Here is a 27,658-nt window from a genome sequence, read left to right as displayed (position 1 = left end):
GGGCACAGGGGCCCACGCGCGCGCCCTGCCTGGCTGCCCACAAGCGGGGGCCACGCCGGGAGCAGAACACCAGTTAGTTCCACCACAGCAATAAAAATACTTTTTAAAGAGACAGCGTCAGCTTCTTTATTCAAACCAGCTCCGCCGGGGAGGGGGGCAGCAGGCCGAGTCTCTAACCCAGGCTGGGTGGGAGCTCTAGGGGGAGGCAGGGCAAGCGGAGGCTCTGGGCCAGGCTCGGGGGGAGCTCTGAGGGGAGGCCCGAGCACTGGGTTCAGCCCCAGGATGCTGACGCTGCTGCTTTCGGGTCTGTACAGCAAGAGCGAGGCGCTGCAGTTCAGGAGCATCGGCAGGCGAGAACTGTCTCCTGCGGGCAGTCGTGACTGGGGGGGTCCCTCCTCGCCTTGTGCCTTGGCAGACCCCGAGGCCGGGGGTTCAGCCGCTCCCCCCACGCCCCTCACCAGTCAGTGGGTGTCGTTCTTGATGATGATCTCCACCCCGTGCTGACGCAGCTGCGCCCGCAGGATCAGGTTCTTGTTCTTGAGATCTTCCACCTGGAAGAGGGAGAGGGCGTCAGGCTGGGGACCTGCCCTGGCCCTGCCCTAGCCAGAGGTGGGTGCTGCCTCCTCAGCCTGGGCTAGAAGCTCCTTCCCCAACAGCTGTCCCGGGCACACGGGGTACCGGAACAATGCTGGGCTGGCTCGCCTGGCACAGCCTCTTCCTCTGCCCAGCGGCAGGATAGGCTCTGCCTGAGTCTGGGCTGAAGGCGGAACCCAGTCCCTGTGGCCCATTCAAGTGCTGGTAGCTGCCAGGCAAGGAGGCCAATGAGCAGCAGAATCAGAGCAGGCACCCGACCCCTAGCCATGGCACACCAGGCAGGTGGCCGCTGCTCCCAACCCCCCTCCAGCTGGGCTGGATTGGCTCTGGTGGCCGAACGGGGATGGCTGCCCAGGCCCCAGGGCCAGCTGGCCCCCAGCAGCACCCCCTACTCACCTGCTGCCGCAAGACGTCATTGTCCATCTGCAGCTGGTCGAGGCCCTGCAGCTCCTCGGAAAGGCGGTGGTTGCTCTGCCGCAGCTCCTGGATGTAGTCACAGGCTTTGGAGAGGATCCCTCCCTTACTCTGCAGAACAGAGACACGGCTGGGAAGGGACGGGGGCCAGAGCAGCAGGACATCGCCACTGGGGCTGGCTGGGAACCATCAGCCTCGGCCCCTGCTAAGCTGGGGTTTCCTTACCCCTTTCACCAGTGCAAGGCCCTGTGTGGACGCTCCCGTTCCCAATCAGCAACGGGTTTAAACTAAACTGAAATAAGCGTTCACACTGGAGCTAAAGCGGCGCAAGTCTTGGTGCGCACAGGGCCTCAGACAGCTCCTCGCTGCATCTGCCCCTTGCCAGCCCCAGTGGCCAGGAGCCCAGCTCTCAGTGACAATCACCCCAGCCAGGGATTTGCTTCGGCCCGAACTTGGGAGCAGACGGAAGGGTTTCCGCACGATTCACCCCTCTGGAGGAGGCGTCTCCACAAGTCCTGAGCACGCAGGAAGGGGGCTGCACTCGAGCATGACCATGGCCATGCTAGGCTGCGGGCTGGCAGGGGACGGGGCTGCACAGAAATGTTTGCCCCCCAGCTACAGTTAGGCTGTAAATTGGTTTCATCAGAGCAACGCAGCCCCATGTGGATGCAATGAATACGATTTAACCCCCACCCCGAGCAAGCTAGTGCTGCTAGGAATCAAGTGACACCAGACGGACATGAGCCAGGCTGGAATGAATCCAGGGTCCAGGCAGGGATCTGCACCTGTTGAGGTCACTTAGCTTCCCAGCCCTTAGTTAATCTGCTGCAGCGGGTGCGTAGGCCGGGCTGGATTCATTGATCCAGATTCCCTGTCACCTGGTCTCTTGTGCAGCCGTTTACACCAGCGCAAAGTGAGTGTCGCACACAAGGGGCAAGGGCCCGTCCCTACAGGGGGAGGCGCTGAGGGCAGAGCTACGCACCGGCTTCGGCGCACTTCGTGAGCACTTAAACGAGTGCCTTGAGCACACGAACCACCACCTGGGAATGGGGAGCGGTGGGGGTGGGGCGATGCTGTGGGAGGGACACGAAACGGTCTTGCCAGGTAGCCCTGAGCCCAGCACTGCGGTGGGGGAGGGGAGTTACTTCCATACACTAGGACCCAGAATCCTCCTCACTCCAGAGCCACCTGGGGCTTAGAGCAATTCTCCTCGCTCTTCAGCTGGGCGGCTCTCTCCCGCTCGCCCTTTCGCCCAGCATGAACGTCGCCCTCTGCAAAGCGCTGCCCAGCCGTCAGCGAACACCGCTGGGCATGGAGCTTCCTGCCCTGGTGCAGCCAGGGACAGTGAGGCAGAGACGTTGCGTTTCCTTGCCCAGGGCTACGTCTGCCGACTTCAGGGACAAGAGTCAGTTGCTGCTTTTTACCCTCTTGCTAATGCCGCACAGCCAGCCTGGCCACGGGGGAGGGAGCTGGAGGAGTCGGGGGGAGTGATCCCCTCTCTGACAGCCCAGCAGGGCCAGCCTGGCCACGGGGGAGGGAGCTGGAGGGATTGGGGTGGGGGGTGACCCCCTCCCTGTCAGCCCAGCAGGGCCAGCCTGGCCACGGGGGAGGGAGCTGGAGGGATTGGGGTGGGGGGTGACCCCCTCCCTGTCAGCCCAGCAGAGGCAGCCTGGCCACGGGGCAGGGAGCTGGAGGAGTCGGGGGGAGTGATCCCCTCTCTGACAGCCCAGCAGGGCCAGCCTGGCCACGGGGGAGGGAGCTGGAGGAGTCGGAGGGAGTGATCCCCTCTCTGACAGCCCAGCAGGGCCAGCCTGGCCACGGGGGAGGGAGCTGGAGGGATTGGGGTGGGGGGCGACCCCCTCCCTGTCAGCCCAGCAGAGGCAGCCTGGCCACGGGGGAGGGAGCTGGAGGGGTTTCTGCTGACAGCAGTGACGGTGACCTTTACAGCTGACATCATTAGGGTTCAGTGTTAACATCCCATAGGGATGAACAGGGCAGTTGACGGCCCTGGCACCAGCAGTTCCCTCTATGAAAAGTTTCTTTGCAAGCTTGAGGACTAGAGATGTCAGAGCTGTTTTCCAATGAATCAGGCTCCAGAGCACAGTTCTGCGCCATCAGCACAGAAATCTGGAGGTAGATGAGCATCTGCCCAGCTGCAAAATGGCGTAACATCTGAGAGCACCGGGGCTTGTCAGTCTGAGGCAGATTTCAGTCAATGACCTACTGGTAAAAGGCCTCTTCACAGCGCCTCCCAGCCACCTGCTCAGACCGGGGGAGCTACTGGAAGCACCTGGTTCTAGAGAGAGGGGCTGAATTCGACACTGGCGTAGGGAAATGCAGCCAATGCAGTTTGGCCCCCTTACGCCGGTCTCTGGACCGTGACCAGTTCTTCCAGGGGGGCTCGTTTACCTGCCCTGACTTGGTGTTCTCCATGGAGCAGTCTGGGATGATCTTGGAGAGCTGCACAATCCAGTTGTTGATCTTGTCCCTGCGTCGGCGCTCCACTGGGGTGGGGAAAGAGGGGATGGAATTTCAGGAAGGTTCCCAAGCTTACAGCAACCCCAGCCCCAGGGCCTCTGGGACTGCAGACAACTACCCTCACCTCAGCCCAGGTTTCCCTAGAGAGAGCTGTGCCCTGAGAGCTGAACACCGCCCTCCTTGACAGATGTCTCTACACCCACCCTGGCCATGGCTGGAGGTAGAATCCTGGGAGGAGAGAGAAAACAGGAATGGGAGTATGGCGGAGAAGAGGATCTGGCGGGGGTTGGATTGCAGAGGGGAAGGGTGGAGAAGGTAGGATGCAGGCTGGAGATGGGACCCCAGGCTCGTTGGGGTGACACTGCTAATTAGGCTCATTAGGACAAAGAGCCCAATGGGTGGGGCAGGAGTGATTAATCTTTCCCTTGCCGGGATGCTTCCATGTCTGGTGCAGTGGGAACAAAGCCCCCTGTCTAGGGAGCAGGCACAGCCGCTTTGTCGTGCTGGGAGAACACTGTCATTGGAAACCCGGAGCTGAGATTAAGCTTAAGGACCCAACCCTTTGACAAACGGGCAACGCACAGGCCAGGCACCCAAATCACCTTAACTCTGCTCCCGATGCCCTAAGCCTGGGGGAGGAACCTGAGGCACCATATCTGTCTAGAAGAGTGGTTCTCAAACCATTTACCATATGCGGCCCACAATGTGTTATGTGGGCTGCATCCAATACTACCTGGGTGGCCCTGAGGATGTCACATGGGCCGCAGCTGTGTGCTGATTGGCCGCAGGTTGAGAACCACTGGTCTAGAACATGCCACTTCCCTGAACGCAGACATTCGAGTCCTTTACTGCGATCGCAAGCTCTGCCCTTCGTACAGCCTTACGCTGTGCGCGGAGAGCCGCGGGAGAGGCTGATGAGGCCTGAAGGTCCCCAGCCCCTGCCCTTCACTAGAATGCCCTGTGCTGCCGGTTACACTGAGAGCTGGGCACGTGCACGTTCAAGCCCCCTGGGCCCACCTCGGGACAGGAAGGCCCTGCCCTGGGAAGGGAAGCCAGTGCGACAGCAAAGAGCCTTCTTATTACCCACAAGGGCAGCAGCTCATCCAAACGTCCTCCGAAAGGCCTTATACCGAACGATGCTAGGGATGGGACGAGGACAGAAGCGTGGCCACATTTAAGATGCCCACAGCTGTAGCCTGAGCGTCTTCAAACCCTTGCTCCCAAAGTACCATCTTACAGGGAGCCTGCAGAGGTGGGGAACATACGGGGTTTTCAGGGTCAGCCCTAGCTAGGAGGGGAACTACGAAGGGATGGCTGGAGGCAGAGTTAAGGCCTGTTTGGGTGCCCTACCTGTGCACTTCCAGATTTTCAAAGGACTGAGTTGGTTTTAAGTTTAAGCTTCTTAGCCGCGGATTTCCTGGGCTGATAACTACAGCACTCCCACTGATATGTGCTTTCCAGCTTAACAGAGCTTTTCCATCTGGGTGGGAACAGATCAAGAGTTAACCAAGGGAAAATGCTCCATACATCTACTTCTGAAGGCAAGATTCCCCTTGGTCTAAAGCTGCTGTCAATGGAGGACTCTCTTGCTTCTCCCCGCCCCAAGCCCCAAACCTCCCCACCCCCCCAGGGCCCCTGCCCCTACCTTCATTGTGTTGTGCTCGGCGTTTCTCATCCCGGGTCGTCCGAGGAGCTTCGGACTTCCTGAAAAGCAAACCACCCCACCAGACAGTGTAACGCAGACGCTCCGCACTGAACAACGAACCCCATGGCACATCTCAAAGCGCTTTATTCAGGGTAGAGGCAACATCAGCCCTGTTTTACAGGGAGGGAAACTGAGCCAGCACGCCAGTGGGACAGCCAGGAACAGAACTGGGAAATCCCGACTCCCAGCCCCATGGATCAGCCCACAGCTGCTCCCCATAGCTGTGGATCAGAACAAAGACTCCCAACTCTCCCCACAAGTGGGAGACATAAGAAAGAAGGCTACTAGGGAAGGAGGAGGAAAGCGGGGTTAGAAGCCGCGCATGGGGCTGGACAAACACTCACGGAGAGTAGGGGTGATTCCTGGGCGCGATAGATCTCTGAGCTCCGCCCTGCAGAACTTCCTGGGGTGACATCATCACGAAGAACTGCCCTGAACAATTGGAAACACAAGAGATGGGATCACAAGGGGAACGTTCCCACAAGATAAGAGAGAAAGCCGTATGCGTGGGGCGAGGGAGCACCGCTGACCCATCTCTGGGGTGACCGCACTGGCTTCATGCGCTGCCAGCGTATCTGGACACAGGAGGGAAATGCATCTGCAACAAACAGGGTTTGTTTAGGTGACGCTCAATTTGTGGCCTGGTTTTGGGAGGTACCAAGCAGCCACAACTCCCAGAAGTCAGTGGGAGGCAGCAATCCTCAGTACCTCTGAGGCTACGGATTTGTAAGGGGCAGGATTTAGGTCTAGGAACAAGAGGGGACGAACGGAGCCAAATCAAATCAGCGTTGGGATGTCTTCTCTGAATGTAAACCTCCCCATTGCTGGGAACAGCTTTGGAGAGAAGCATAGAGTGAAACCGAGAAGCAGCAAAAGGCAAACTGACCAGTTTAGAATCAACCTCCCAGCACAAAGCAAGTGAAACCCCACTGACGCAGAGCGACCCCGCTCTGATGTGCTCTGTGCTGGTGTAAACGGGAGGAGGCCCCTGCTCTCCAAGGCAGCCTCCAGGCTGGGCAGCCCTGCAAGCTGGGGAGTCAACGTTCACGGCACGCCAGGGAAGCCCATCGGCGTGGTAGCAGCAGAAGGCTGCACCGCCAGCATCGAGGACTCCACAGCTAACCCACGTCGCAGCAGGCTGCACAAGTCACAGGAGACAGGCCCCGAGAACGCAGGCTGGGTGTCCCAGCCCCCAAGTCATCCAACCTGTACCAGTGGGTGTGGCCTGCCCCAGGAGGGCCTCTGAGTTCTGGGTGGTCACCACCGCGGTGGCCGTGGTCCCCGCACCGGCGGAGGTGCTGGTGTCTGCCACGGCTGTCGTGGGGAAGTACGTGTAGTGGGTCTCCGTGGCTGTGGCTTCTGTTTCAACAGCATCTTCGCTGGTAAATGCACCCTGGATAACAGCCTGGAGCAGAGAGGGGCAAAGGAAAGCAAGCTCTAGGAGTAGAGGTTCCCAAACTGTAGGGAGTGGGTCCCCAGGGGCAGGACGGGGTTATCAGGGAGGCGCAGGACCCAATGGGGCCACACTGCAGGGCTGATGTATGGAGGGGGCGCTGTCTGGCAGGGGAAGCAGGCTTGGCTGTGTGTGGGTGGTCTCAGCTGTCGGGTCAGGCTCCCTGCCTGCCTCACTCCCACACTGCCACAGCCCCCAACAGGCAGTTCCCTTCCTCTGCCAGGGAGGCCGGTGGGGACTCTGAGTGGGCAGCAGAAGGCTGCACCCCAGGAGTACTGACCCCCAAGCCAGACACAACCTCCTCCCGACCCCAGCCCTTCAGCACAGCACCAGGCACAGAGCCCTGCATGCTGCCCCGCCGACAGAGCTCCCCCATCCCTCCTCCACTGTGGCCGCAGGGCACAGAGCCCCATGTGCTGCCCCTGATGACAGAGCCTCTCCCCCCCTAGTCCAAGAGCTTCCCCCGCCCCCAACCCCCAGACAGGAGACGTGAACAGGGTCATGCTGAAGGGCTGAGGTCCAGGGGGGAGCAGTTCTCACTGGGTGCAGCCTACAACTTCCTCTCCTGAGCCCAGCCCTTCAGCAAGACCCCATCCGCTTCTCCTGCGCAGTGGGGGAGCGAGATGGGCAGGAAGCTGAGTCCTGGCAGCTGAGACCCCCCCCCCCCCCCCCCGGACTGCTGCAGGAAGTGGGCAGCTGTGGGGGTGGTGCACAAGGGACGTGAATTTCCAAAGAGGGAAATTCAGGAACAAACCATTGGGAACCTCTGACGTAGAGCGACCCCTCCCCCAGATCCCGTTTCGCACAGCTCAGTGGAGGGACAGCCCTGCGGACCGCAGTCATCTATGCGCTCACAGAATGGCCAGGGCTGGTGTACGGCCCCCCAAGGGCTCCTCCTGCCCTGGAGGGATTCCTGCTGGAAGGAAGAGTTTGGCCTGCATGGCCCAATCGGTGCCACAAAGAACTGGGCCAAGAGCCACAAATGGGATCGTGACCACCCCCAGGAGAATGACTTGGGGTAACATGACCTGGGCCAGACTGGAGCTGGGAGCTGAGGGGTGAAAGGCTCCACGTCCCATGCCCTACCCCCCAAACCATCCCAGCCCCCAACACTGGTTAGCCATCTACTGGCCTGAACAGGGGAATTTATCAAGGCCTGGGATAGACGTGACGAATCCTGAGTGAGCTGCAGTACAGGACTCGGTGCATTGGCACCTCCCCAGCCTGCCTGGCACCTGCAACGCCACCTCCTCCTGTCGCCACGGCGGCTCCTTCTCAGCGCCACTCACCTGGGTCATGGACTGTGCTGCAGGATAGCCGCTGATGGCGCCGGTGCCCTCCGTCTGCCCATCCAGCTGCCCCTCCGCCACCTGTATCACCCTATACATCACCTAGGGGAGAAAGCCAAGAGGCTGTTCACGCCCTGGGTCTCATTGTCCGGGATGGAAAAAAGGCAGCTCTAGGACCTCCCCCATCTCCACTCTGCCCTGCAGCGAGACGGACAAGGGAGCAGGGCGAAGGGAAAGCCCTGATTAGCACATGTGCGCGCACACCTGCCCGAACGCGCCCGCGCCCCAGTCACCCTGGCTGATCTCTGCCGTGTGCATGAGGCTTCGCTACGAACACGCGAGCAGCCACCTACTGCGGAACCCGTCCGCTGGCCTCACAAACCCTCCTGCCCCGGGGTCTCGTGTCCCTCCGTAAGGCAATGGGAACGGAGAGCAAGGACGGCAGGCTGGGGCCGAGGGCCAAAGCCCCAGCGCCCTGCAGTGGCATTACAGCACTTAACCAGAATACACCCCCTGCCCATAGGGACGGTCCCTACTCGATCCCACTGCTGCCCAGCCCGAGTCCCTGCCAATACACTCCATGCCCAATGCCAATCTGGCCATCAGTCTACCCCGGTGCTCGACCCAGCAACTCCAGTGCCACGCGAGGCTGCTTACGGCCCAACGGTTCTCCAGGCTTTCATCAAAGCAAGTGCCCAGCGTCGCAGGTGGGGGGAGAAGCCTAGATGCCATTAACCCAGCGTGTGCAGCTGTCCCCAGTCTCAGCTTGGGACGGGGTTTGTTTCTACGCCTGGCCATGAACCAGTTGGTGGCCACCTCGTTTGCACAGATCATTACCCAGGTCGCCCCGGCCCCGTAGTGGGTGCCTGTAGACTGCAGACAGACTCCCTAGTGACCTCAGGCAGGGCCTCAGACTTCCTTACAGTGCCAACCAGGTCTGGCCAGGGAGACTGTCTCTCACACACACCTGCCCTCCCATTCATGGCCATGCAGAGCTCCTCCCCGCCCCTAACACCCGGGGCAATGCGCAACATGGCAGGGTGTATCATGCTCTTTTATCTGCCTTTCATGCAGAAGTGGGGAGCGCTCCCAGCTCCTGACAACGCCCAGAGGAACGGCAGAGGCTCGGCACAGAGCACCAGACCATGGACATTTAGCTTTTCTGGAGCTCTGCATTGTAGCCCTCGCTGCTCCTCCTTTTCCCCTGCCCATGCGTCTGTTGCCTGGTCCTCTCTTCCCACCCCCAACTGCACTGGTGGTTACCCAGGCGCCTCGGACATCCCAGAATCAGGAGGCCCAATTCCCCCCACTTGGTGCACCGTCCCTCCTAGAGGCGCAGCAATCTGGCCCAGCACAGATGCAAACAAGGGGCCTGGCCTAGCTGGACTGGACACTAGGTTCTTGTGCACTCGGGTTTGCTCACAGAGCTGCAAGCCTTCCACACTGGCTGGCATATACCAGCATACGGCCAAGGAGTAAACATGCGGATCACAGGGGTTGTGTTTCATTTCTTCATCCTGCACCCCTCCAGCGGGGTATTGCCAGGTCTAGGAAGAGTCACCCCCACCCAGACTGAGGGCGTCTCCCCCCAGGAGATAAAGAGACTGCAGACAGCTGCTGCTGCAGGGAGGCCGTGCAGGCGTACCTGAGTGCCGCCATTCTCTGTGCGAAAGACATACTTGATGTTGGGGTCGGAGAACGTGGCTGCTGACTGGATGCTGGCAATGGCAACGCTGGTGGGATCTTCGCCTGTCGCCACTGCACCTTCAGGAAAGAAAACAGGGGCGCACATGACAGGGAAGAAATCATCAGGCAGCAGCCACGGAAGGTTCCCCAGCCCCCACCCCCAATGCCCTGTCCTGGCCAGACAGTTCTCAGCTTCTATGACAGGTCCTGAGCTGCTGAGGCCAACAGCTGAGCAAGATACAAGCAGGACCATCAGTTTCTCTGGAGATCAAGAGTGAGCAGCATTCCTGCTAACAACTCTGGAAGGATATTAAACCTCATGCTTCAGGGCTTAAGCCAGTCTCTAACAGAGACCTAATGTGGGGGGCAGATTATCCCACCTCTGCTACAGCCAGGTTCTTACATCTGAAGCAGCTGGTACTGGTCTCTGTCACAGACCAAGCTGGCACTCCTAGGGGACTGACGGGTTCCAGCTGTGATAGCAATTCCACCAGGACCCGCAACCTCCCCTCCCCGGCCATCTGAAATCAATTCACACAGCCCACCAGACAGCCGTCAGATGGCAGTGAAATCCTGACACCTCCAACGCGGGCTGCATTGGAAACGGTGACACAGCACCACCAGTTCCCTGGGAACCCCACCCTGGGCCTCGGCAGTGAGAACAACAGTGCCGAATCGTGGCATTTTCCTAGGCAGAGCTTTGGCTGCAGAATGCCATGGGGAGGGTCTCCCAAGGCTGGGAATGGAGGTCGCCCCTCACCTTCCTGGATCTGCACAGTGCCCTCTTCAGTCTCAACCGCTTTCTGCTGTCTGCAAAGGGAACAGGCCACCAGTGAGGACAGAACACAACAAGAAGCTTAACAAAGCTCCCGCAGCGGTGGCTGGTGACATGGGGTCAGTATCACAGGTGCTCTGAAAAGTGGAGCCCCAAGTGGAACGTGATTAGCCAGAGGGGGAATCAACTTGGGGAAGAAGTCAATGACCATCTTTTCTGTTCCACATCTGGGCTGGCTACAGTGAAAGTTACTTTTTTTTCCTGCTTGTGTTTTTACATCAAAAATTCAGGTCTCGTCTGCCCGGAAGACTTTCTTGGGTATGTCTACACTGCAATCAGGAGGCGTGTCTGCAGCATGTGTAGGCATAACCACGCTAGCTCGCTAAAAATAGCACTGGAGCTGGGCGGCTAGTGGCTATGTTGTTATCTGTAGCCAGTTTGCTCGATTCAAGCTAACTCAGGTATGTCTGCATTGCAATCCGGACAGCATGTGTAGACATACCCTCAGAGAGAGCTCATCAACTGAGTCAAGAGAGTGAAAGTTGAGCCACTGAGAGGGGAAGGGATTTGGAGACCACGTGTTCGCAGCTCTGTAGTTGCGAACGCTTATTTCATGTCAGTGGCAGAGTAACATTTGGATAACGACATCTTGGTTAAAGATGCATCTGTCTCTCTGGTACTTACCCCTTCATCTCTTTGCTCTGTTATGCATCAGAAGAGCAGGGCTTGGAGTCTCCCCGTGCCTCTCACTTCACAGCCTTGTTTTCCAAACCCTGAGGGAAGAAGGAACACAGATTCTCAAAGCCAGGATCCACACACTGAGGACTGACACCCCACACTCCTCCTCCAGTCAAGAGCCTCTAACTGCCTAGCAATCTCTCCTCTTGGGTGCCCCACACAGAACTGCTCGCCTTTCCTTCTTAGCCTTCTCACTGCCTCCTCTGAGTGGAGATATCGAACAATCCTTCCACCTCTCAGCCTCACAAGCTGGCGCCGTTTTAGACTCTTATCTCCTTCTCCTCACCCATCTTGTCCGGCATCCTGTATAACTCCGGCCAGAGAACATCACACGGCACTTCCTGCACCCAGCCCAGTATCTTGGCTTTGCTTAGAAAGATATCCAGTCTTGACTTTGGCCTGGTCTACACTGGGGGGGGAGGGGGGGAGAAATCGATCTAAGTTACGCAACTTCAGCTATGTGAATAGCATAGCTGAAGTCGACGTACTTAGATCTACTCACCGCGGTGTCTTCACTGCGGTGAGTCGACTGCTGCTGCTCCCCCGTCAACTCCGCCTGCACCTCTCCCTCCGGTACCGGAGTCAACAGGAGAGCGCTCGGCAGTCGATTTATCGCATCTAGACTAGACACGATAAATCGACCCCCGCTGGATCGATCGCTGCCCATCAATCCTGCGGGTAATGTAGACAAGCGCTTTCAGATGATGGAGAACCCATCACATCCCCGGGACGTTGTTCCAAAGGTTACTTCCCTTCACTGGTGAAAACATGCACCTTATTTCTAGTCTAAATGGGTCTAGCTTCAACTTCCAGCCATTGGCACCTGGTTCTGCCTTTGCCTGCTAGATCTCTCAGAACTCTCAGATCTCTTCTCCCTGCGTAGATACATATAGACCAGTGGTTCCCAAACATTTTCATGCCACAGCCCCCTTTGGGACCACCTCTGGCAATGAGATCTCCAGGCTGGGCCCAGGGGTAGACAGTGAGCCCACCAGCCTACCAGGGGTGCCCCCCAGAAGTTTCTCTCATAATACACTGATGGGGGAGACAGGAAGGAGGCCAAGTCCTAACCCCAGGAGGGGGGAGATCCTAAGGGGGGTTGGGTGCTGGAGTGGCTAGCTGGGCTGAAAGAGGCACTAGGGGAGTTTGGGAGAGTAGGGAAAGGGACTTGTTGGGGTCAGGGGGAAAAGCTCAGGCCAGGCTCAGGGAGAGGCACCGATACCAGGTGCAGGCGGTGCTGAGGTGGGCGGAGGGTGCATACTCGTGCCGCAGGTGGCTGCTCAGCCCGCCCCAGTATCAGAGGCGCCTGCCTGGCCCAGACAGTGCCGGGTACCAGTAGCTGCTGGAGGAGAAGGAACGGGGGATCCGTGCATTGTCCCTGTCACATGGTGCTGATTCTCCTGCCCCATGCAGGAACACTGGGATGGGTCCCCCCTGCCAGGGGATCTCACCAACATGCCCTCGAGGAGTTACCCGTTGAGCCCCCCAAGGGTATTGGTGCCTCTCCCCAAGCCCGGCCAATAAAATGGTACCCACCACGCGTGATATGTGTACGGCTGTGGGCACCACACAACACCATGAGGGTCTGGCACACCCACCCCTCCGTAGATTTTCAGTGTCTGACCACCACCCCCTGGTATCCTTTGGGTCACAACCCACAGTTTGGGATCCCCTGAGAGACTAATCAAGTAGCCTCTCAACCTTCTCTTTGATCTTCTGAATAGATGGAGCAGCTTAACTCTCACTGTAAAAGCAGGTTTGCCAGGCCTCGGATCATTCTTGTAACTCATTTCCAACCCCACATCAATTTTCAACCTCCAGGTCTGGTGTCCATACTTTTAAAAGAACCCACTATTCCTGAAATAGTCACACTAATGCCATAGACAAAGTTACCACCACCTGCCCAATCCTTCCCAACGTTCCCCTGCTCGTACAACCAAGGAGCACATTAGCTCTCGTTGCCATGCATCATGCTGGAAGCTCATGTTCCTTGGTTTCCACCAGGGTCCTTAGGCCCTTTTCAGCGCCTCTGCTTTCCAGAATACAGCCCCCAAACGTAGGTAAGCGTGACCTGCGTTCTTCGTTCCTAGATGTAGGATCTTCCATTTGGCCGTGTTAAAATACATGATCTTTGCACTCAGTTTACCAATCAATCCACATGGCTGTGTACGTGACGTGTCATCGATTACCACTCCATCAACGTGTATGCCACCTGCAAACTTTATCAGCAAGGATTTTATATTTCCTTCTAGAGTGTCGACAAAAATAATAAGCTGGGCTGGGCTAAGACCCAATCCTGCAGGGTGCCACTAGAAACCAGCCTCATCTGATGATAATTCCCCATTAACAAGTACATGTTGAGATCTATCAGTTACAAGCTTCCACCCCCTTTACCATGCGCTACTTTTATCTTGTATGAAGCTCAATACCAAATTATGTATGTCCAGTGCTCCGTGGTAAAACCATCTTCTCCTCCTGCCTCCTCGAATCCCATTTAATGGCTTTTAATGTGTCAGCCATCCCCCTTCTCCAGTTGGTGGCCCTGCACCCTCCATAGACCTCCACCCATTTCCTCCTGTTCCTTCTCCTCTTCTTGGTTTTGCACCTTCTGTGCTGCCCCATTGCTTAGGATAGCTTTCCCTCTGCCATGACTCCTTCCTGCTCACACCGTCCCAGACCCAAAGTGCTCTTCCTGCCAGAGACAGGACCCTGTTCTGTGCTCTGAGCAGCACCACAGGCAATTAGAGCTATCTAGTAATAAGGTTCCTGTTACACCCGAAGGAGACACCTTTCGGGGCCCAGATCCAGTACCGGGTTTACCATGGCGCCAGTGGTGCTGGGCCCAGAGTCGGAAGGGGCCCCGGCCAGCCCAATCCCCAGGAATGCTGCCTCTGCCCCCGCCCTGCCTCTTCCCCAAAGCCCCCGCCTCTTCCCACCCCTGCCCCACCTCTTTCCCGCCCCTGCTCCGCCCCTGCCCTGCCCCCACTCCAACCCTTCCGCTGAGGACTGCAGCAGGGGTCGGGCACCCGGGTGGCGGTAAGTGGAGGAGCAACCCGGCCCCAGCCCCCTCTGCACTGCCGGCTCCCAGCTACGCCACCGCTGAGTGCTGGGGGGCGGTTCCCCCCTTCCCCCCAGTCCCAAGGTTGGGATCCAGGGGAGCAGAGCAGAGTGGGCTAGGGCCAGGTCACTCCACTTCCCGCCGCCCCGTGAGTGCGGGATCGACCCGCCCTGCAATCACTGGGCGGCAGGAAGTGGAGCGACACAGCCCCAGCACGCTCTGCCGGCTGGTGCTGGGGGGTGGTTCTCCCCTGCCCCCCAAGCCTGGGGAGGAGATGGAGCGGTGGGGATGGGGAAGAGAAGGCGATAGGGGAAGCGGGGGCCTAGCATACGGAACCCTTGGCAGCAGCTGGGGCTCCCCCTGTTAAACAGGCCCATCAAGCCCTCACCCTGACAAGCCCCACCTCCCCTGCATCTGTACCAGACACCCTCCCCACTGAGCCCCTACCACCTACACCTGGACCCCACCCAAATGAACCCCACCTCCCCTGCACCCAGACTCCCCTCCCCCTCCGCTGAGCTCCAACCACTTTCACTTGGCCCCCCCTGCAGACTCCCATTGCCCCTGCACCTGGCACCTCCCTGTGCATCCAGATCCCCCACTGAGCTGCCTGCACCCAGACTGCCCCACACAGAACCCTCTTACCCCCATCTGGGTCCCCCCACACTAAGTCCCTCTGCACTTGGATCTCGCTGCCAGGCTGAGCCTCCCTGTCCACATCTGGTGAGCTTGGCACAAAAGGGGCAGGGCCCCAGGGTGTTTCTGTGGCAGGCATGGCCCTTGTGCTGTGTCAGGGTCAGGTTCAGCCTCACTGCCAAGTCCCTGTCCCAGGAGGGCGGGGGAGGCTGCAGGGTGTTCTCCCACCTCAGTGGCCTGTGCTCCCCACTGCCATGGTGGAGCTTCCACATTTATTTATTGTAAAAAATAAAATTGCAGAATTTTAAAATATTATGCACAGAATTTGATGCAGAATTCCCTCCGGAATATGGGGCGCTGTACAGCTGTGATGGTGGGACTGTGAAAGGGGTGCTGGACAGTAGGGGATCTGTGGGTGGGGGAGCTGGGCAGGGGGTATGGTGTGCAGGGTGCTGTGCTGTGGAGGGAGGTTAGCAGGAGGGGTCCCTGGGCAGTGGGTGCTGGGCATAGGGATCTGTGGGGGAAGTCTCTGGGTGAGGGGGTGCTGGGCATAAGGGCAGGACACCGGGCAGGTGGGCAGCTTGGAAGGGGCACACTGGCAGCGCAGGGCTGGGCGGACCAATGTGCGTCTAGCAGTTTGGGTTTGTAAACAGTGCCCTTGTGCTGGGCCGAGTGAGGCCACTCCCTCTGTGCCTCATTGCCCACAACTGGCCCCTCGCTCTGCAGACCGCCCTCCATCACAGGCCCTATTTCCCCAATGGGGGCCCACAAATATGTTTGGCACCGGGCCCACAAAAAGCTAATCTGGCCGTCCCCAGATGATTAGCGGTAACCCCATCACCTGCCTTACTTATATCTTATCCCCATCACTCACTGTTCAACCAAGGATCTTCAAGTGCCTTATAGACAAAATTTTGTCTCCCTGCACCGCACAAAAGCAGCAGTTCCACTCTCTGCTACAGCTGCCTTCTCTTCTCACACCCGCCACCAACCCCCCAGTCGATCCCGGATCCTCCTCCTTGTTTTTAACACCCTCTGTGGACTTGTTCCATCTCACTTCCTGGACCATGTCTCTCCACTGCCACTCCACTGCTGATCTGACTCGGGCCTCCTCTGCCACCAGGAGCGAGAGTGCCTTCTCCTCTGCAGCATCTGTCTCTCTCCACCCCGCTGACTCCTCAGCTTGTTTCAAATCTCAGCTGAACCAATCTCAGCAGAGGCTTCCAAAGCTGCCTCAGGGATTTGGGTGGCCCTTAGTCCCCACTAAAATTAACAGCACAACTTTGTCCCCTTTATGTCCCCCTCTGCTATCTTTTTATGCGACTATAATTATACAGCAGAACCTGCTTCCACTGCACTCGGGGTAGAGGCCCTCTGGGGATCAGGCAGCAGAATAAAAGCCCCAGTTTGTTTCAGCACATACTGATTCTGGGATAGCCAAATCTCGGCTTGAAGTGAACTGAAGGAACACCATAAGGAGATCTCGCTGCATGTAGCTGTGAGAAAGCCCTTGGACTACAGTTTGGATGAACACACAAATACATCTCACCTCCCCACAGCCTTCACCTCGACATGCTAACACACACAGAAGCTACAAACTGCCTTGTCTTCACTAGGAAGCTACCACAAGTCAGGAACACGCCTTATTTCCAACTGAAGACTTGCCCCAAATGCCCTGCTCTGAGCACCAGAGAATACTGCCTCCTTTTACAGCCTGCTCTCAACTCTGCAGGCTCCCTGTCTCCACAGAGAAACTGGAGCAGTAACTCAAGTGTCCTCTCTGCTCCTCATCCACCCGGCCAGCCGTCTCTTTAGAGCTCTGTTTCTCTTCTCCTCCTAGTCAAGTGTTTTAGTTGGCTGCTGCCTGGGCTGCTGTGTATTTTAGCTTCTTGCTTCCATGTTGCATAACAGGGATCACCCCTGCTCAGCATACTCTGCACATGAATCATTCATTAACATGCCACTAAGCAGGGAAATGATTGATTTTACCCTCCAGCTGGCTGAGTCCGGAGTCTCACCGTTTGTTGTAAGGGCTGTTGAGTTCCCAGCCTTGGAGAGAGGATTTTAATATGGGGGGCGGAGGGTGGGGGGCAGGGGAAGCTAGTTTTTGGACAGTGCTGGGGAAGGGAGATGAACTGACTCTCTGGATACCGACCCCCTCTGGTTTAGCTGTAGGAAGGTGACAGCATGGACGGCAGTTGTTCGAGCTTCCTCTCCAAGGCCCTAGCCTAGAAGAACCTGCTCTAGTTGATTAAAGAGGGGCCATCTCCATGACCCCATTCTTTGCTTGGCCCTTCAGCTGAGATAGCCAACAGGGGGCCGATAACATCAAATAGGGGGCAGGGTCTGCGACGAGGACACGAGTTCCACTAAAAAACAGGCTGAGACTCGGCATCTCCGTCAGCAGAGGCGTAGGATTGACTGGTGGCTAGAGCACCAGCCTAGGATGTGGAAGAACTGGGTTTAAGTCCCTGCTCTGCCACAGACTTGCTGTGTGACCTTAGGAAAATCCCTTAGCTGATCTTTGCCTCAGTTTCCCATTGGTACAACAGGGATAATAGCCCTGCCCTGCCTCACCGGGGAATTGGGAGGATAAATTGTGAGGTGCCCAGATACTAGAGTAATGGGGGCCAGATATGTCCCTTAGATAGAAAATGTGTCACACAGTCATTAGATGGAAAGGGCTTAAGAGGGTAAAGATTGATTTAGCTTAAGTGGGCAAGGGGTCGATGCAAGCTAAAAATCAATCTAATCAAATTAAGAGCGTCCACCCAGAATTCTGTACCAGTTAACTACATCAATTCAAAACCAAGTACCAGGTGAAACCATGCCGCTTTGTGTTTAGTCCCTATTGTTGCGAGGTCAGAGTTTATCCCAACGCCCTGAGCCAGCTTAGCGTCTTGAAGACAAGGATCAATTTGGCCCCTTATATTACTGCTGCCCCTACTGCAAGTAGCAAATGCCAGTTCCAGGGTTGTAACAAAAACCAGACAAAGAAATGTCCCTAAACCTCTCAAATAAGATCACTACAATGGGAATGCTCACCCCAGCATGTAGATCAGGGGTCGGCAACCTTTCAGAAGTGGTGTGCCAAGTCTTCATTTATTCACTCTAATTTAAGGTTTTGCGTGCCAATAATACATTTTAATGTTTTTAGAAGGTCTCTTTCTATAAGTCTATAATATATAACTAAACTATTGTTGTATGTAAAGTAAATAAGGTTTTTAAAATGTTTAAGAAGTTTCATTTAAAATTAAATTAAAATGCAGAGCCCCCCGGACCGGTGGCCAGGACCTGGGCAGTGTGAGTGCCACTGAAAATCAGCTTGCATGCTGTGCATGCCATAGGTTGCCTATAGAATCATAGAATAGAATCATAGAATATCAGGGTTGGAAGGGACCTCAGGAGGTCATCTAGTCCAACCCCCTGCTCAAAACAGGACCAATTCCCAACTAAATCATCCCAGCCAGGGCTTTGTCAAGCCGGGCCTTAAAAACCTCCAAGGAAGGAGACTCCACCACCTCCCTAGGTAACGCATTCCAGTGCTTCACCACCCTCCTAGTGAAATAGTGTTTCCTAATATCCAACCTAGACCTCCCCCACTGCAACTTGAGACCATTGCTCCTTGTTCTGTCATCTGCCACCACTGAGAACAGCCGAGCTCCATCCTCTTTGGAACCCCCCCTCAGGTAGTTGAAAGCAGCTATCAAATCCCCCCTCATTCTTCTCTACCCCTGATGTAGATGCTCACTCTGGGTTTACACTGTTCAACTGTCAGGGGACAGAGACAGGCCATATTTTTGCCCCAAACTGAGGTACTGTGAAGGATTTGGAGCTGCCCTGTGATAACTGATGAATACTGTATGTTGGCCTGGTTATTGGGGTGTTTACATGACTTTGGGCTGGTCTACATTGGGAATTTACATTGGCATAGCTACATCTCTCAGGAGTGTGAAAAATCCACAGACCCTGAAAGACGTAGGCCTGGTCTACACTGCCTGGTTAGATCGACATAAGCTGCCTTGCGTCATCCTAGCTATGGAAGTGTCTTCACTTCCAAGTGGCTCCTGCTGATGTAAATGCCTCTCTATGCCAATTTAGTAACACTACGTCCCCAAGCAGCGTAGAGTCATGGTCGATGTGTCAACACAGTGTCAGTGTAGACATTGGATTGCTTACATCGACTGGTACTAGCTTTCAGGAGCCATTTCACAATGCCCTACACTGACAGTCCAATCAATACAAGCGCTCCTGGTTAGGACACACACTGCTGACACAAGAAGCGAAGTGTGCACACACACAAGTGATCTAAAAACAGTGGTGGCTCGATGCTGATGTAAATTAGGTTGACATAACTTTGTAGTGTAGACATATCTGTACTATGATGATCTAACCACTGGTGTATGGTCCACTAGGTCGATGGAAGAATTCTTCTGTTGACCTAGCTACAGCCTCTTGGAGAGGTGGGTTAACTAGAGAGATGGGAGAATGCCTCTTGTCATTGTAGTGAGCACTGAAGAGCTGCAGCTGTGCTACCTTAGCATTTTAAATGTTGAGATACCCTTACCTTGCTGGCCTTAAAGATAAAATACCAAATATCATGAGATGCGATCAAGAGTTGGCAACACTGTTAGGAGGTCAGAGTAGATGACCTAGTGGTTCCTTATGACCTTAAATGACATGAAATGTTTCCATGAAACATTTATAATAATCCCCTGAAAACATTTCACCCCACTACATCAATATGCCCCTGGGATGCTGGCAAGCCAAACCTTGAAAATGCAGTTAACTAGAATTAGAAATTAAACTGACTAGTTCAAATGCATTGTCCAAGCTGGGTGGGTAAGTTAACTACAAGGAAAAGGGAATGGAAAGGTAATACTGCATTTTAAAAATTCCACTTTAATAATCTAAGGTGTTATCAGTGAGAAGTTTGCAGATAGAAGCAAAAGGCAGCATCCCTTTAAGGAAAGGGACAACAAAACCAAAACCATTGGCTTGTCCTATTTCTATGTTCTCTCTCTCTGGTGATATTTTGGAATGATCTTTCACAGCTGGAAGAAGGAAGTATGAGCAAGCTAACGATAGCAACTGCCAACAAGTTTTTTTCTTTAGCCAACTTACTGAACAGGAAATAAATGACCATTAAAGTGAAAAGCTGGAGCATATTTTGTAAACAGACATTTTACTGAAGAAGAGGACGCTCCTGCAGTGTTAACCCCTATTTCTCTAATGCTATTGCGACAATTTAAGGGATAGACCCAGAAAAGAGACTGTTGGCAGCATGTGGAACTTTGTTTGAACTCTCAGGGTACGTCTACACTACCCGCCGGATCGGCGGGTAGCGATCGATCTATCAGGGATCGATTTATCGTGTGTAGTGTAGAAGCGATAAATCGATCCCCGATCGCTATCCCGTCGATCCCGCGCCGCGAAGACACAAAGTAAGTGATTCTAAGGGTACGTCTACACCCAGCCGCTAGTTCGGCGGCTGGGGATCGAAGTTCCGAGTTCGATTTATCGCGTCTGGTCTGGATGCGATAAATCGAACCAGGAAGTGCTCGCCGTCGACTGCGGTACTCCAGCTCAACGAGAGGAGTACCGCGGAGTCGACGGGGAGCCTGCCTGCCGCGTGTGGACCGCGTCTGAACCGCGGTAAGTTCGAAGTAAGGTATGTCGAATTCAGCTACGTTATTCACGTAGCTGAATTTGCGTACCTTACTTCGACTTGGGGGGCAAGTGTAGACCAAGCCTTAGTCAATCTAAGATACGTTGACTTCAGCTACGCTATTCTCATAGCTGAAGTTGTGTATCTTAGATCGATCCCCCCCCGCCAGTGTAGACCAGGCCTCAGAGATCCCGGATGAAAGGAGCCTCCCGGATCTCTAGCTGCAAGATATCCTTTCTGTATATGGATTCCTGCTGAACATGGATTCCTTCCAGCTCTTACACCCATAATAAAGACAAGGCTTGAAAAAAGGTACCAGTCATCTACTAGCCTGAGAAAACCTACTAGCCCAGAGCCCAACATAAGAGAGGGGGTGGCACTGGCAAGATCCATGGGAGATACCTGTGGAGGGGTCCGGCACTTCTACCTACCAGACAATAGATAGGCCTGGGGGCGGGGCTGAACTCAGTGCTAGGCATTATAGGCCCAGCTTTCGTTCAGAGAATGTTCTTAGCTCTCACAGACACAGGAGAAGATCGAAAACCTGACCAAAGCGTAAGTGGTGCTTGCCAGAGTCCGCAGACACCCTGGAATAAGAGCCAAGATGGGTGAACTGCCCCATTCATCTTAACTGCAAAACCTGTTGACGTCATAGAGAAAGGCAGAGCCCCATGTGAAGTGTGCTTGGGTCCCAGACTGGGCAGCAGACAAAGTCAGGACCCCAGCGTTCTAGTGCCAACTCTGCTATTCACTGGCTGTGTGACCTTGGGCCAATTATTACATAAGAACGGCCAGACTGGGTCAGACCAAAGGTCCACCTAGCCCAGTATCCTGTCTTCCAACAGTGGCCAATGCCAGGTGCCCCAGAGGGAATGAACAGAGCAGGTAATCACCAAGTGATCCATCCCCTGTCGCCCATTCCCAGCTTCTGGCAAACAGAGGCTAGGGACACCATCCCTGCCCATCCTGGACCTATCCTCCATGAACTTATCTAGTTCTTTTTTTAACCCTGTTATAGTCTTGGCCTTCACAATATCCTCTGGCCTCAGTTTTCCTATCTGTAAAATGGGGATGACTGCACTCACAGCTGTAAAACCCCTGGGGATTTATGAATGAAAAGCTCGGTATAAATTAAACACTAAGTGTGCTACCAGCTTTCATGCTGGCTCCAGCTAGGACCAGAATGTGTGATATATTTGCAGTCCAGCTTTCCAGAGGAAACAGAAGGAAGGTGCTCTCTTCTCCACTCCTCCTGCCCCCAAGATTCATGATTATATGGGGTAGCAGCAGCAGGAGGAGAAGGTAGCTCTAGCCCTACCTGCAAGAGGATGGCGGTCTCTGCTACAGTACCCCTACCCAGCATCTCTTCTGAGTCCCCCTTTCCTGTGCGCCTGCTCTAGTGCTACTTCTACGCATAACTTTTCCAAGCGGCAGATGTGACAACACCACTCTTGTCTGCGGCTACCACAGGGCTCTGCCCAGCTGCATGAAGAGTGACCAGTCTCATTTTGCTCCAATCCTGCTTGGGCAAGCTGCAAGCTGCAACAAGGACAATCTGCAAACTCAGGCCAACGCAAGTGCTGAGGGTCCCATTTGAATGGTTTCCTCTGCAGCCAGGACCAAAATCATTCAAAAAATTAAACATAACAAAATCATGAGCTATAGAATTCTACAGAAGTTGATGCCTTAGCCTCTCTAATACCCTGCTCTCCAGGGAAAGCTGCCAACTCACCACCAGCAAGCAGACTTTGCCAAGCCCCAGATACAGATTTTAAAATACCCACTGTATCATTATTATTTATTGTTTGTAGCATCACATTTTAATAAGCTGAGGCGTTATGAGTAGGAAGTTTGCAGTTAGAGGTTAATAAATGGTTTGGTAACTAGACAGTATCATTTAAGGAAGAGACCAATCTATCAAACAATCGATTAACCCCTCGAATAAAGACTCTGCAATCATCTGCAGAAGATCCAACTCTCACAGCCGTATTCGCTCTGCAGAGTAACAGGAGTGAAAACTCATTGGGTATGATCTTTTTTAGATTCACTTTTCCATCTTCCTTTTCTCCCCCCCCCCCCCCCCCCAAAACCCCAACATTTAAGTTGAAGTTACAGAGTCAACTTCAAGGATCACACAGAAACAGGAGTTTATCACCAAAATCACTTCAGACGTGAAAAAAAAATCTTAAACTCAAACTTCTGACCCCTCACCTTCTGTTTCCTTCAATCATCTCTCCCCACTTGGACACTGGATGCCAGTTTCACTTTCGCATTCTTGATTGAAACCCAAGCCTCGCACTAACAGGGCAGGGGAACGTCTATTTACCTTTGAACAACTGTTTGCACTAGAACTTTTTTCAAAACACTTGAAGCATTTCTATTGGGCACAGGCTTGTTTGGGGTTTTGTTTTTTTTAGTTATGGGCCAAGTTTAACATAGCAGCTGATTTTGTTTCAAGAGCAACAACTTAAATGTATGCAGAAGCTAATCTTACCACAATATCTACGTGCTAACAGCAGAAAGTTCCTCGGCAGAGTTCTGTGAATGCTCTTGCTAAATAAAAACAGCGCAGCCAGTGGGGCACTCACTTTTGTGCACCTTGCACAAACACACAAGACTGATTTATTTTTCATGTATCAACAAGCAGCTCATGATTAGGCCCTGATACTGCAAGCAGGCCCCTTACACCCAGGAGAAGCCGCAATGCCCACTGTAAGAGTCCATCCACGCAGGGCAGATTGCAGGATCAGGGCCTTAGATATTTGGAAGACTTTCCACTGGTGCTAGTACAAGGATATTTTAATGAGCATCTTGTTGATTCGGGGAAAGTCCATAGAGAGATTTGTTTGTAAAGCTCTCAAGTTTAGGAGTGTGCCTAGAACGGTTAAGCATTACTCACCTCTCCAGTCTAGAGCTACTGCTAAAATCATCATCAGCAATCTGCTGCTGTCAACACCTACCCCTACTTCACTGGATTCTCTCACCTGAGTCAAGTTCCACATCCTCACATTTAACACTTAACAGGAGCCTGACACTGGCTATATCTCTGCTCTTCCCCTGCCTCTGCATTTTCTCTCACCTGCTCCCTTTGTCACCTTCTCCCACTCCTGGCTTCACATAGTTTCCATACCACTCCCTGTGCTCAGACCAGTCATACATGCAAAGCACCTCACCTCTCCACCTTCAAACCCAATTCCTGTGCAAAGCCTTCCAGTGCTGGTATCTTCACCACAATATCACTGCACAAAATGGCCTGAAACTGTCAACCTGTGCATCGTATTTGCCTAAGACCTGGTCTACTAACAAAATTGCACTAAAGGTTTTTTTTAAAAAACTGATTTAGTTAAACTGGAGCAAAACTCCGCATAGACATTTTAAATTTGATTTAAACCTGGTTTATGTTGTTTAGCTTGTGTCAGTAAGTTTACATGCACAAGCTACACAGATATATTGGTTTAAAATTGGTTATAAGCATTAAATGAGGGATTTACATCAGTTTCGCTTTACTCAAACTTCATTTAAAAAATGATTTAACTAGTGCAACTTCTGCAAAAGATTATAAGGCCTTGTTTACACGCAGAACCCACATCAGTTTAGAGGCCAGTTTCAGTTAAACCAGTGCAAATCCTTTCATGGACACTTCTATCACTTTAAAACTGGCTGCATGGTTTAGCTCGCACCTGGCTGTTTCCTGAGGGAAGCTAAACCAATATAAGCCAGGTTTAAATCACTTTAAGAGCATCTACACAGGGTTTTGCATCAAATTTAAATCACACCTTTAGTTAAACCAGTGTTACTTTGTGTTTAGACCAGCTGTAAGCTCTTTGACTTTTTGTGTTTGCAGCAATCTAAACATTAGAACAGAAAAGTAAACTGTATGTGAGGCCCACATAAAAGGGAACAATAAATCAAGCACAATCATAACAGATCGCCCCTGTGCAAACCTGGATGTCATGGCTGCAAGACAGCGCAAGCAGCACCCTGTGTATTCTCTGCACGCACACGCACCATCTCGCCACAAAGCCTCAGCACAGAAACGCAAACAGTCCTATTCCCCCAGCAGGGGTGGTGGTGCGATATGAGATGATAACAAAAGCCTTTATTATTGTGTGGGGAGGAAACAGGCAGCTAAGCAGCTCCTGATAAGATGTGGCTGATGAATGACTGATGATTACAGAGAAAGGAGGGTTCAGGTTCATCAGGTTAGTGTAAACAGGGGCACTCAGAGGAGGAGATGGACCAATCACACCTGGCAGGGGAGGAGAGAAGAGGTTTGCTGTCTGACATGCACCAGACAGATTCCCCAATAAAATCTTCCCTCCAACACATGCAGAAACCCAGCCAAGGGACAGAGACCAGAGGGGATGAGGCCAGGCCAGTAACAATAAGGCAGCGAGCTATGTCGATTGCTGGCGATGATACACTGGTTTTACTAGTACGGCCCCTGCTTCTCGCATTCAGCTGTTTGCTTCTAGTCTATCCAGGGTCTTACACCCTGTTCATCACCGCAGCATCTGTTGTTGCGATGCCCAGAGCTCTTCAGAGCAGGGAGTGGGCTTGCAGAGCACCCGGCAGTGAGGGGGCAGGGGACCACCCCGATAATCCAGAAGAGAACTAAGGGGGCCCCCACGGCCTCTCACAAAAGGGGGCAGTCAGGGGGGTTACAGCACACTTGGGGCAAAGGGGGCAACATGCCCCAGCCAGGTGACAGGGGGCTGCAGGAGGAACGAAGGGCTGCACCCCCCAGCCCTGAGGAGTCCCCAGCCCACCACAGTCCCAGGTGCAGCCAGCACCGCCCCGAGACCCTAGGGTGGGAGGGAGCAAAGCCAAGCCAGCCCCTCCCCCAACCTAAGTCCACCCCCGGCCCGGCCTGTACCCCCACCCTAGGGCCACCCCCAGTCTGGGCCCCTCCCAGCCAGCCGCCCCCCCCCCCCCCCCCAGCCGGGCACAGGGGCCGAACTGCGCCAGCAACATTTAGCGCCTCCCCCCCACGGCCCCATTACCTGTTTTTTCCCTTTATCCCTCTTGCTCTCTCACCCCCTTTTCTCTCCATGGAGATTTGCACATGCGCACTCGCCCAACACCCCCTCCCCCCGCACCGCCGCTGCTGCCGCCATTACCGTGCAGGGCGGAAACAGGGCGGTAACCCGGCCCCGGCCCCGCCCCTCCTTGAGCCACCACTCGCCGCCATCTTAGTAAGGGGCGCTCTGCGCAGCTCGTTTCCCCTCCCCGCCGCCATCTTAGTGCCGGGCACCTTGCGTCAGGGCTCCCCAGCGGGCGCCATCTTAGTACGTGGCGTTGTGTTCCGTTGTTTCCGGCGGGCGCCATCTTAGTTCGGTGCGCTCGCCATGCCAACTTCCGGCGGGGCTCTCTTAATGCCCCCCGACTTCCGGTGGCGGGGAATGCCTTGGGCCAAGCGGCGTCTGGCAGGCGCCATTTTGGTTGAGGGCAGAAGACAGTTCCGGCCATATTTGCTAGGGGCAAAGGGCATTCCTGCCCCCAGGCTGCCCCTTGGGAGTGGGGTTAGTTTACTGCCCCCATATAAATGCCATAGATCGGTGGGGTCTTGGGGGTGTTGCCCCATGCCCTTTTTACTCCCTTCTTATAGAGTTGGGAGGGTTTAACCCCCCATATTAGGGTTTTACTCCTCTTTAGATTTGGGGGTTTAACCCTTCACCCCTCTATTAAGGTTCCCCCGCACCTGATACTGGGTTTTACCCCCTAGGGTTTATTGTAACCCTCCTCCCCCATTTTACGTGGCTTCTCCATTACTGGCGATTTGCAACCACGGCAGCCCGTTCTGTGCTCCTCCGCAAATCCATTTGGGAGCGAACCCTGCGGGGTTCCACATCATGCACCCTCGTGTCCTTCTGCCATCAGCTTTCCCTTCCAGTGCCCGTAGGCACACAGCAGGCGTCGCTCCCCCAGCCTCTTATTAGAGTTGCCAGGTGCCCGGTTTCTGACCGAAACGCCCAGTCGAAAAGGGACCCTGGCAGCTCCGGTCAGCACTGCTGAACGGGCTATTAAAAGTCCGATCGGTGGTGCAGCAGGGTTAAGGCAGACTCCCTGCCTGTCGTGGCTCCCGGAAGTAGCAGCATGTCCCCCTCTCCGACTCCTAGGCGTAGGGGCAGCCAGGGGCTTCTGCACGCTGCCCCCACCCCAAGTGCCAGCTCCGCAGCTTCCATTGGCCGGGAACCACATCCAATGGGAGCTGTGGGGGCGGTGCCTGCGGACGGGGCAGTAATGCACAGAGCTGCCTGGCTGCACAGCCGCGTAGGAGCCGGAGGGGGGTCGTGCTTCCAGGAGCTGCCGGAGGTAAGCGCTGCCTGGAGCCTGCGCCCCTGACCCCTCTGTGCCCCAACCCCCTACTTCAGCCCTGATCCCCTTCCTGTCCTCCAAACCCCTCAATCCCAGCCTGGAGCACCCTTCTGCACCCCAAATCCCTCATCCCCAGCCTCACCCCAGAGCCCACACCCCCAGCCAGAGCCCTCACCCCTCCACACCCCAACCCCTTGCCCCAGTCCTGATCCCCCTCCTGCCCTCCGAACCCCTCAGTCCCAGCCCTGAGCATCCTCCTGCACCCCAATCCCCTCATCCCTAGCGCCCTCCAGAACCCGCACCCCAGCCGGAGCCCCCCTGTGCCTTAACCCCCTGACCCAGCGCTGATCACCCTCCCACTTTCCAAACACCTCAGCCCCAGCCTGGAGCCCCCTCCTGCACCCCAAATCCCTCATCCCCAGCCTCACCCCAGAGCACACACCCCCAGCCAGAGCCCTCACACCCCAACCCCTTGCCCTAGTCCTGATCCCCCTCCTGCCCTCCGAACCCCTCAGTCCCAGCCCTGAGCATCATCCTGCACCCCAAACCCCTCATCCCTAGCGCCTCCCAGAGCCCGCACCCCAGCCGGAGCCCCCCTGTGCCTTAACCCCCTGACCCAGCGCTGATCACCCTCCCACTCTCCAAACGCCTCAGCCCCAGCCCGGAGCACCCTCCTACACCTCAAACCCCTCATCCCCAGCCACACCCCAGAGCCTGCCCCCCCAGTCGGAGCCCTCACACACCCCAACCGCCTGCCCCAGCCTGGAGCCCCCTACCACATTCCACACCCCTCAGCCCCAGCCTGGAGCCCCCTCCTGCACCCCAAATCCCTCATCTCCAGCCATA

General features: G+C 55.1%; 1 protein-coding gene across 7 annotated transcripts; it reads right to left on the bottom strand.

Annotated features, from left to right (window-relative positions):
• Window positions 1–113: 113 nt before the first annotated feature.
• On the bottom strand, window positions 114–25,654 carry USF1 (upstream transcription factor 1). 7 transcript variants are annotated; one of them, XM_065419985.1, is made up of 11 exons: window positions 25,615–25,654; window positions 11,079–11,167; window positions 10,380–10,429; window positions 9,579–9,697; window positions 7,934–8,035; window positions 6,398–6,596; window positions 5,536–5,623; window positions 5,132–5,190; window positions 3,418–3,512; window positions 991–1,119; window positions 114–551 (listed from the first exon to the last, which is right to left on the bottom strand). In XM_065419985.1, the coding sequence occupies exons 2-11, from the start codon at window positions 11,084–11,086 to the stop codon at window positions 462–464; spliced, it is 939 nt and encodes a 312-aa protein (XP_065276057.1). In that variant the 5' UTR covers window positions 11,087–11,167; window positions 25,615–25,654; the 3' UTR covers window positions 114–461. The 7 variants fall into 7 exon arrangements, with proteins under 7 accessions (XP_065276057.1, XP_065276054.1, XP_065276058.1 ...); XM_065419982.1 differs by lacking the exon at window positions 25,615–25,654 and adding an exon at window positions 25,498–25,594; XM_065419986.1 differs by lacking the exon at window positions 25,615–25,654 and adding an exon at window positions 25,498–25,594 and having other exon boundaries at window positions 6,404–6,596.
• Between the last annotated feature and the right edge of the window lie 2,004 nt (window positions 25,655–27,658).

The sequence above is a fragment of the Emys orbicularis genome, chromosome 20 (genome assembly GCF_028017835.1).
Source record: "Emys orbicularis isolate rEmyOrb1 chromosome 20, rEmyOrb1.hap1, whole genome shotgun sequence".
In the NCBI taxonomy this organism is placed as follows: domain Eukaryota; kingdom Metazoa; phylum Chordata; order Testudines; family Emydidae; genus Emys; species Emys orbicularis.
The sequence above is the reverse complement of the archived record's forward strand: the minus strand, read 5'-3'. Positions and strand labels throughout refer to the sequence as shown.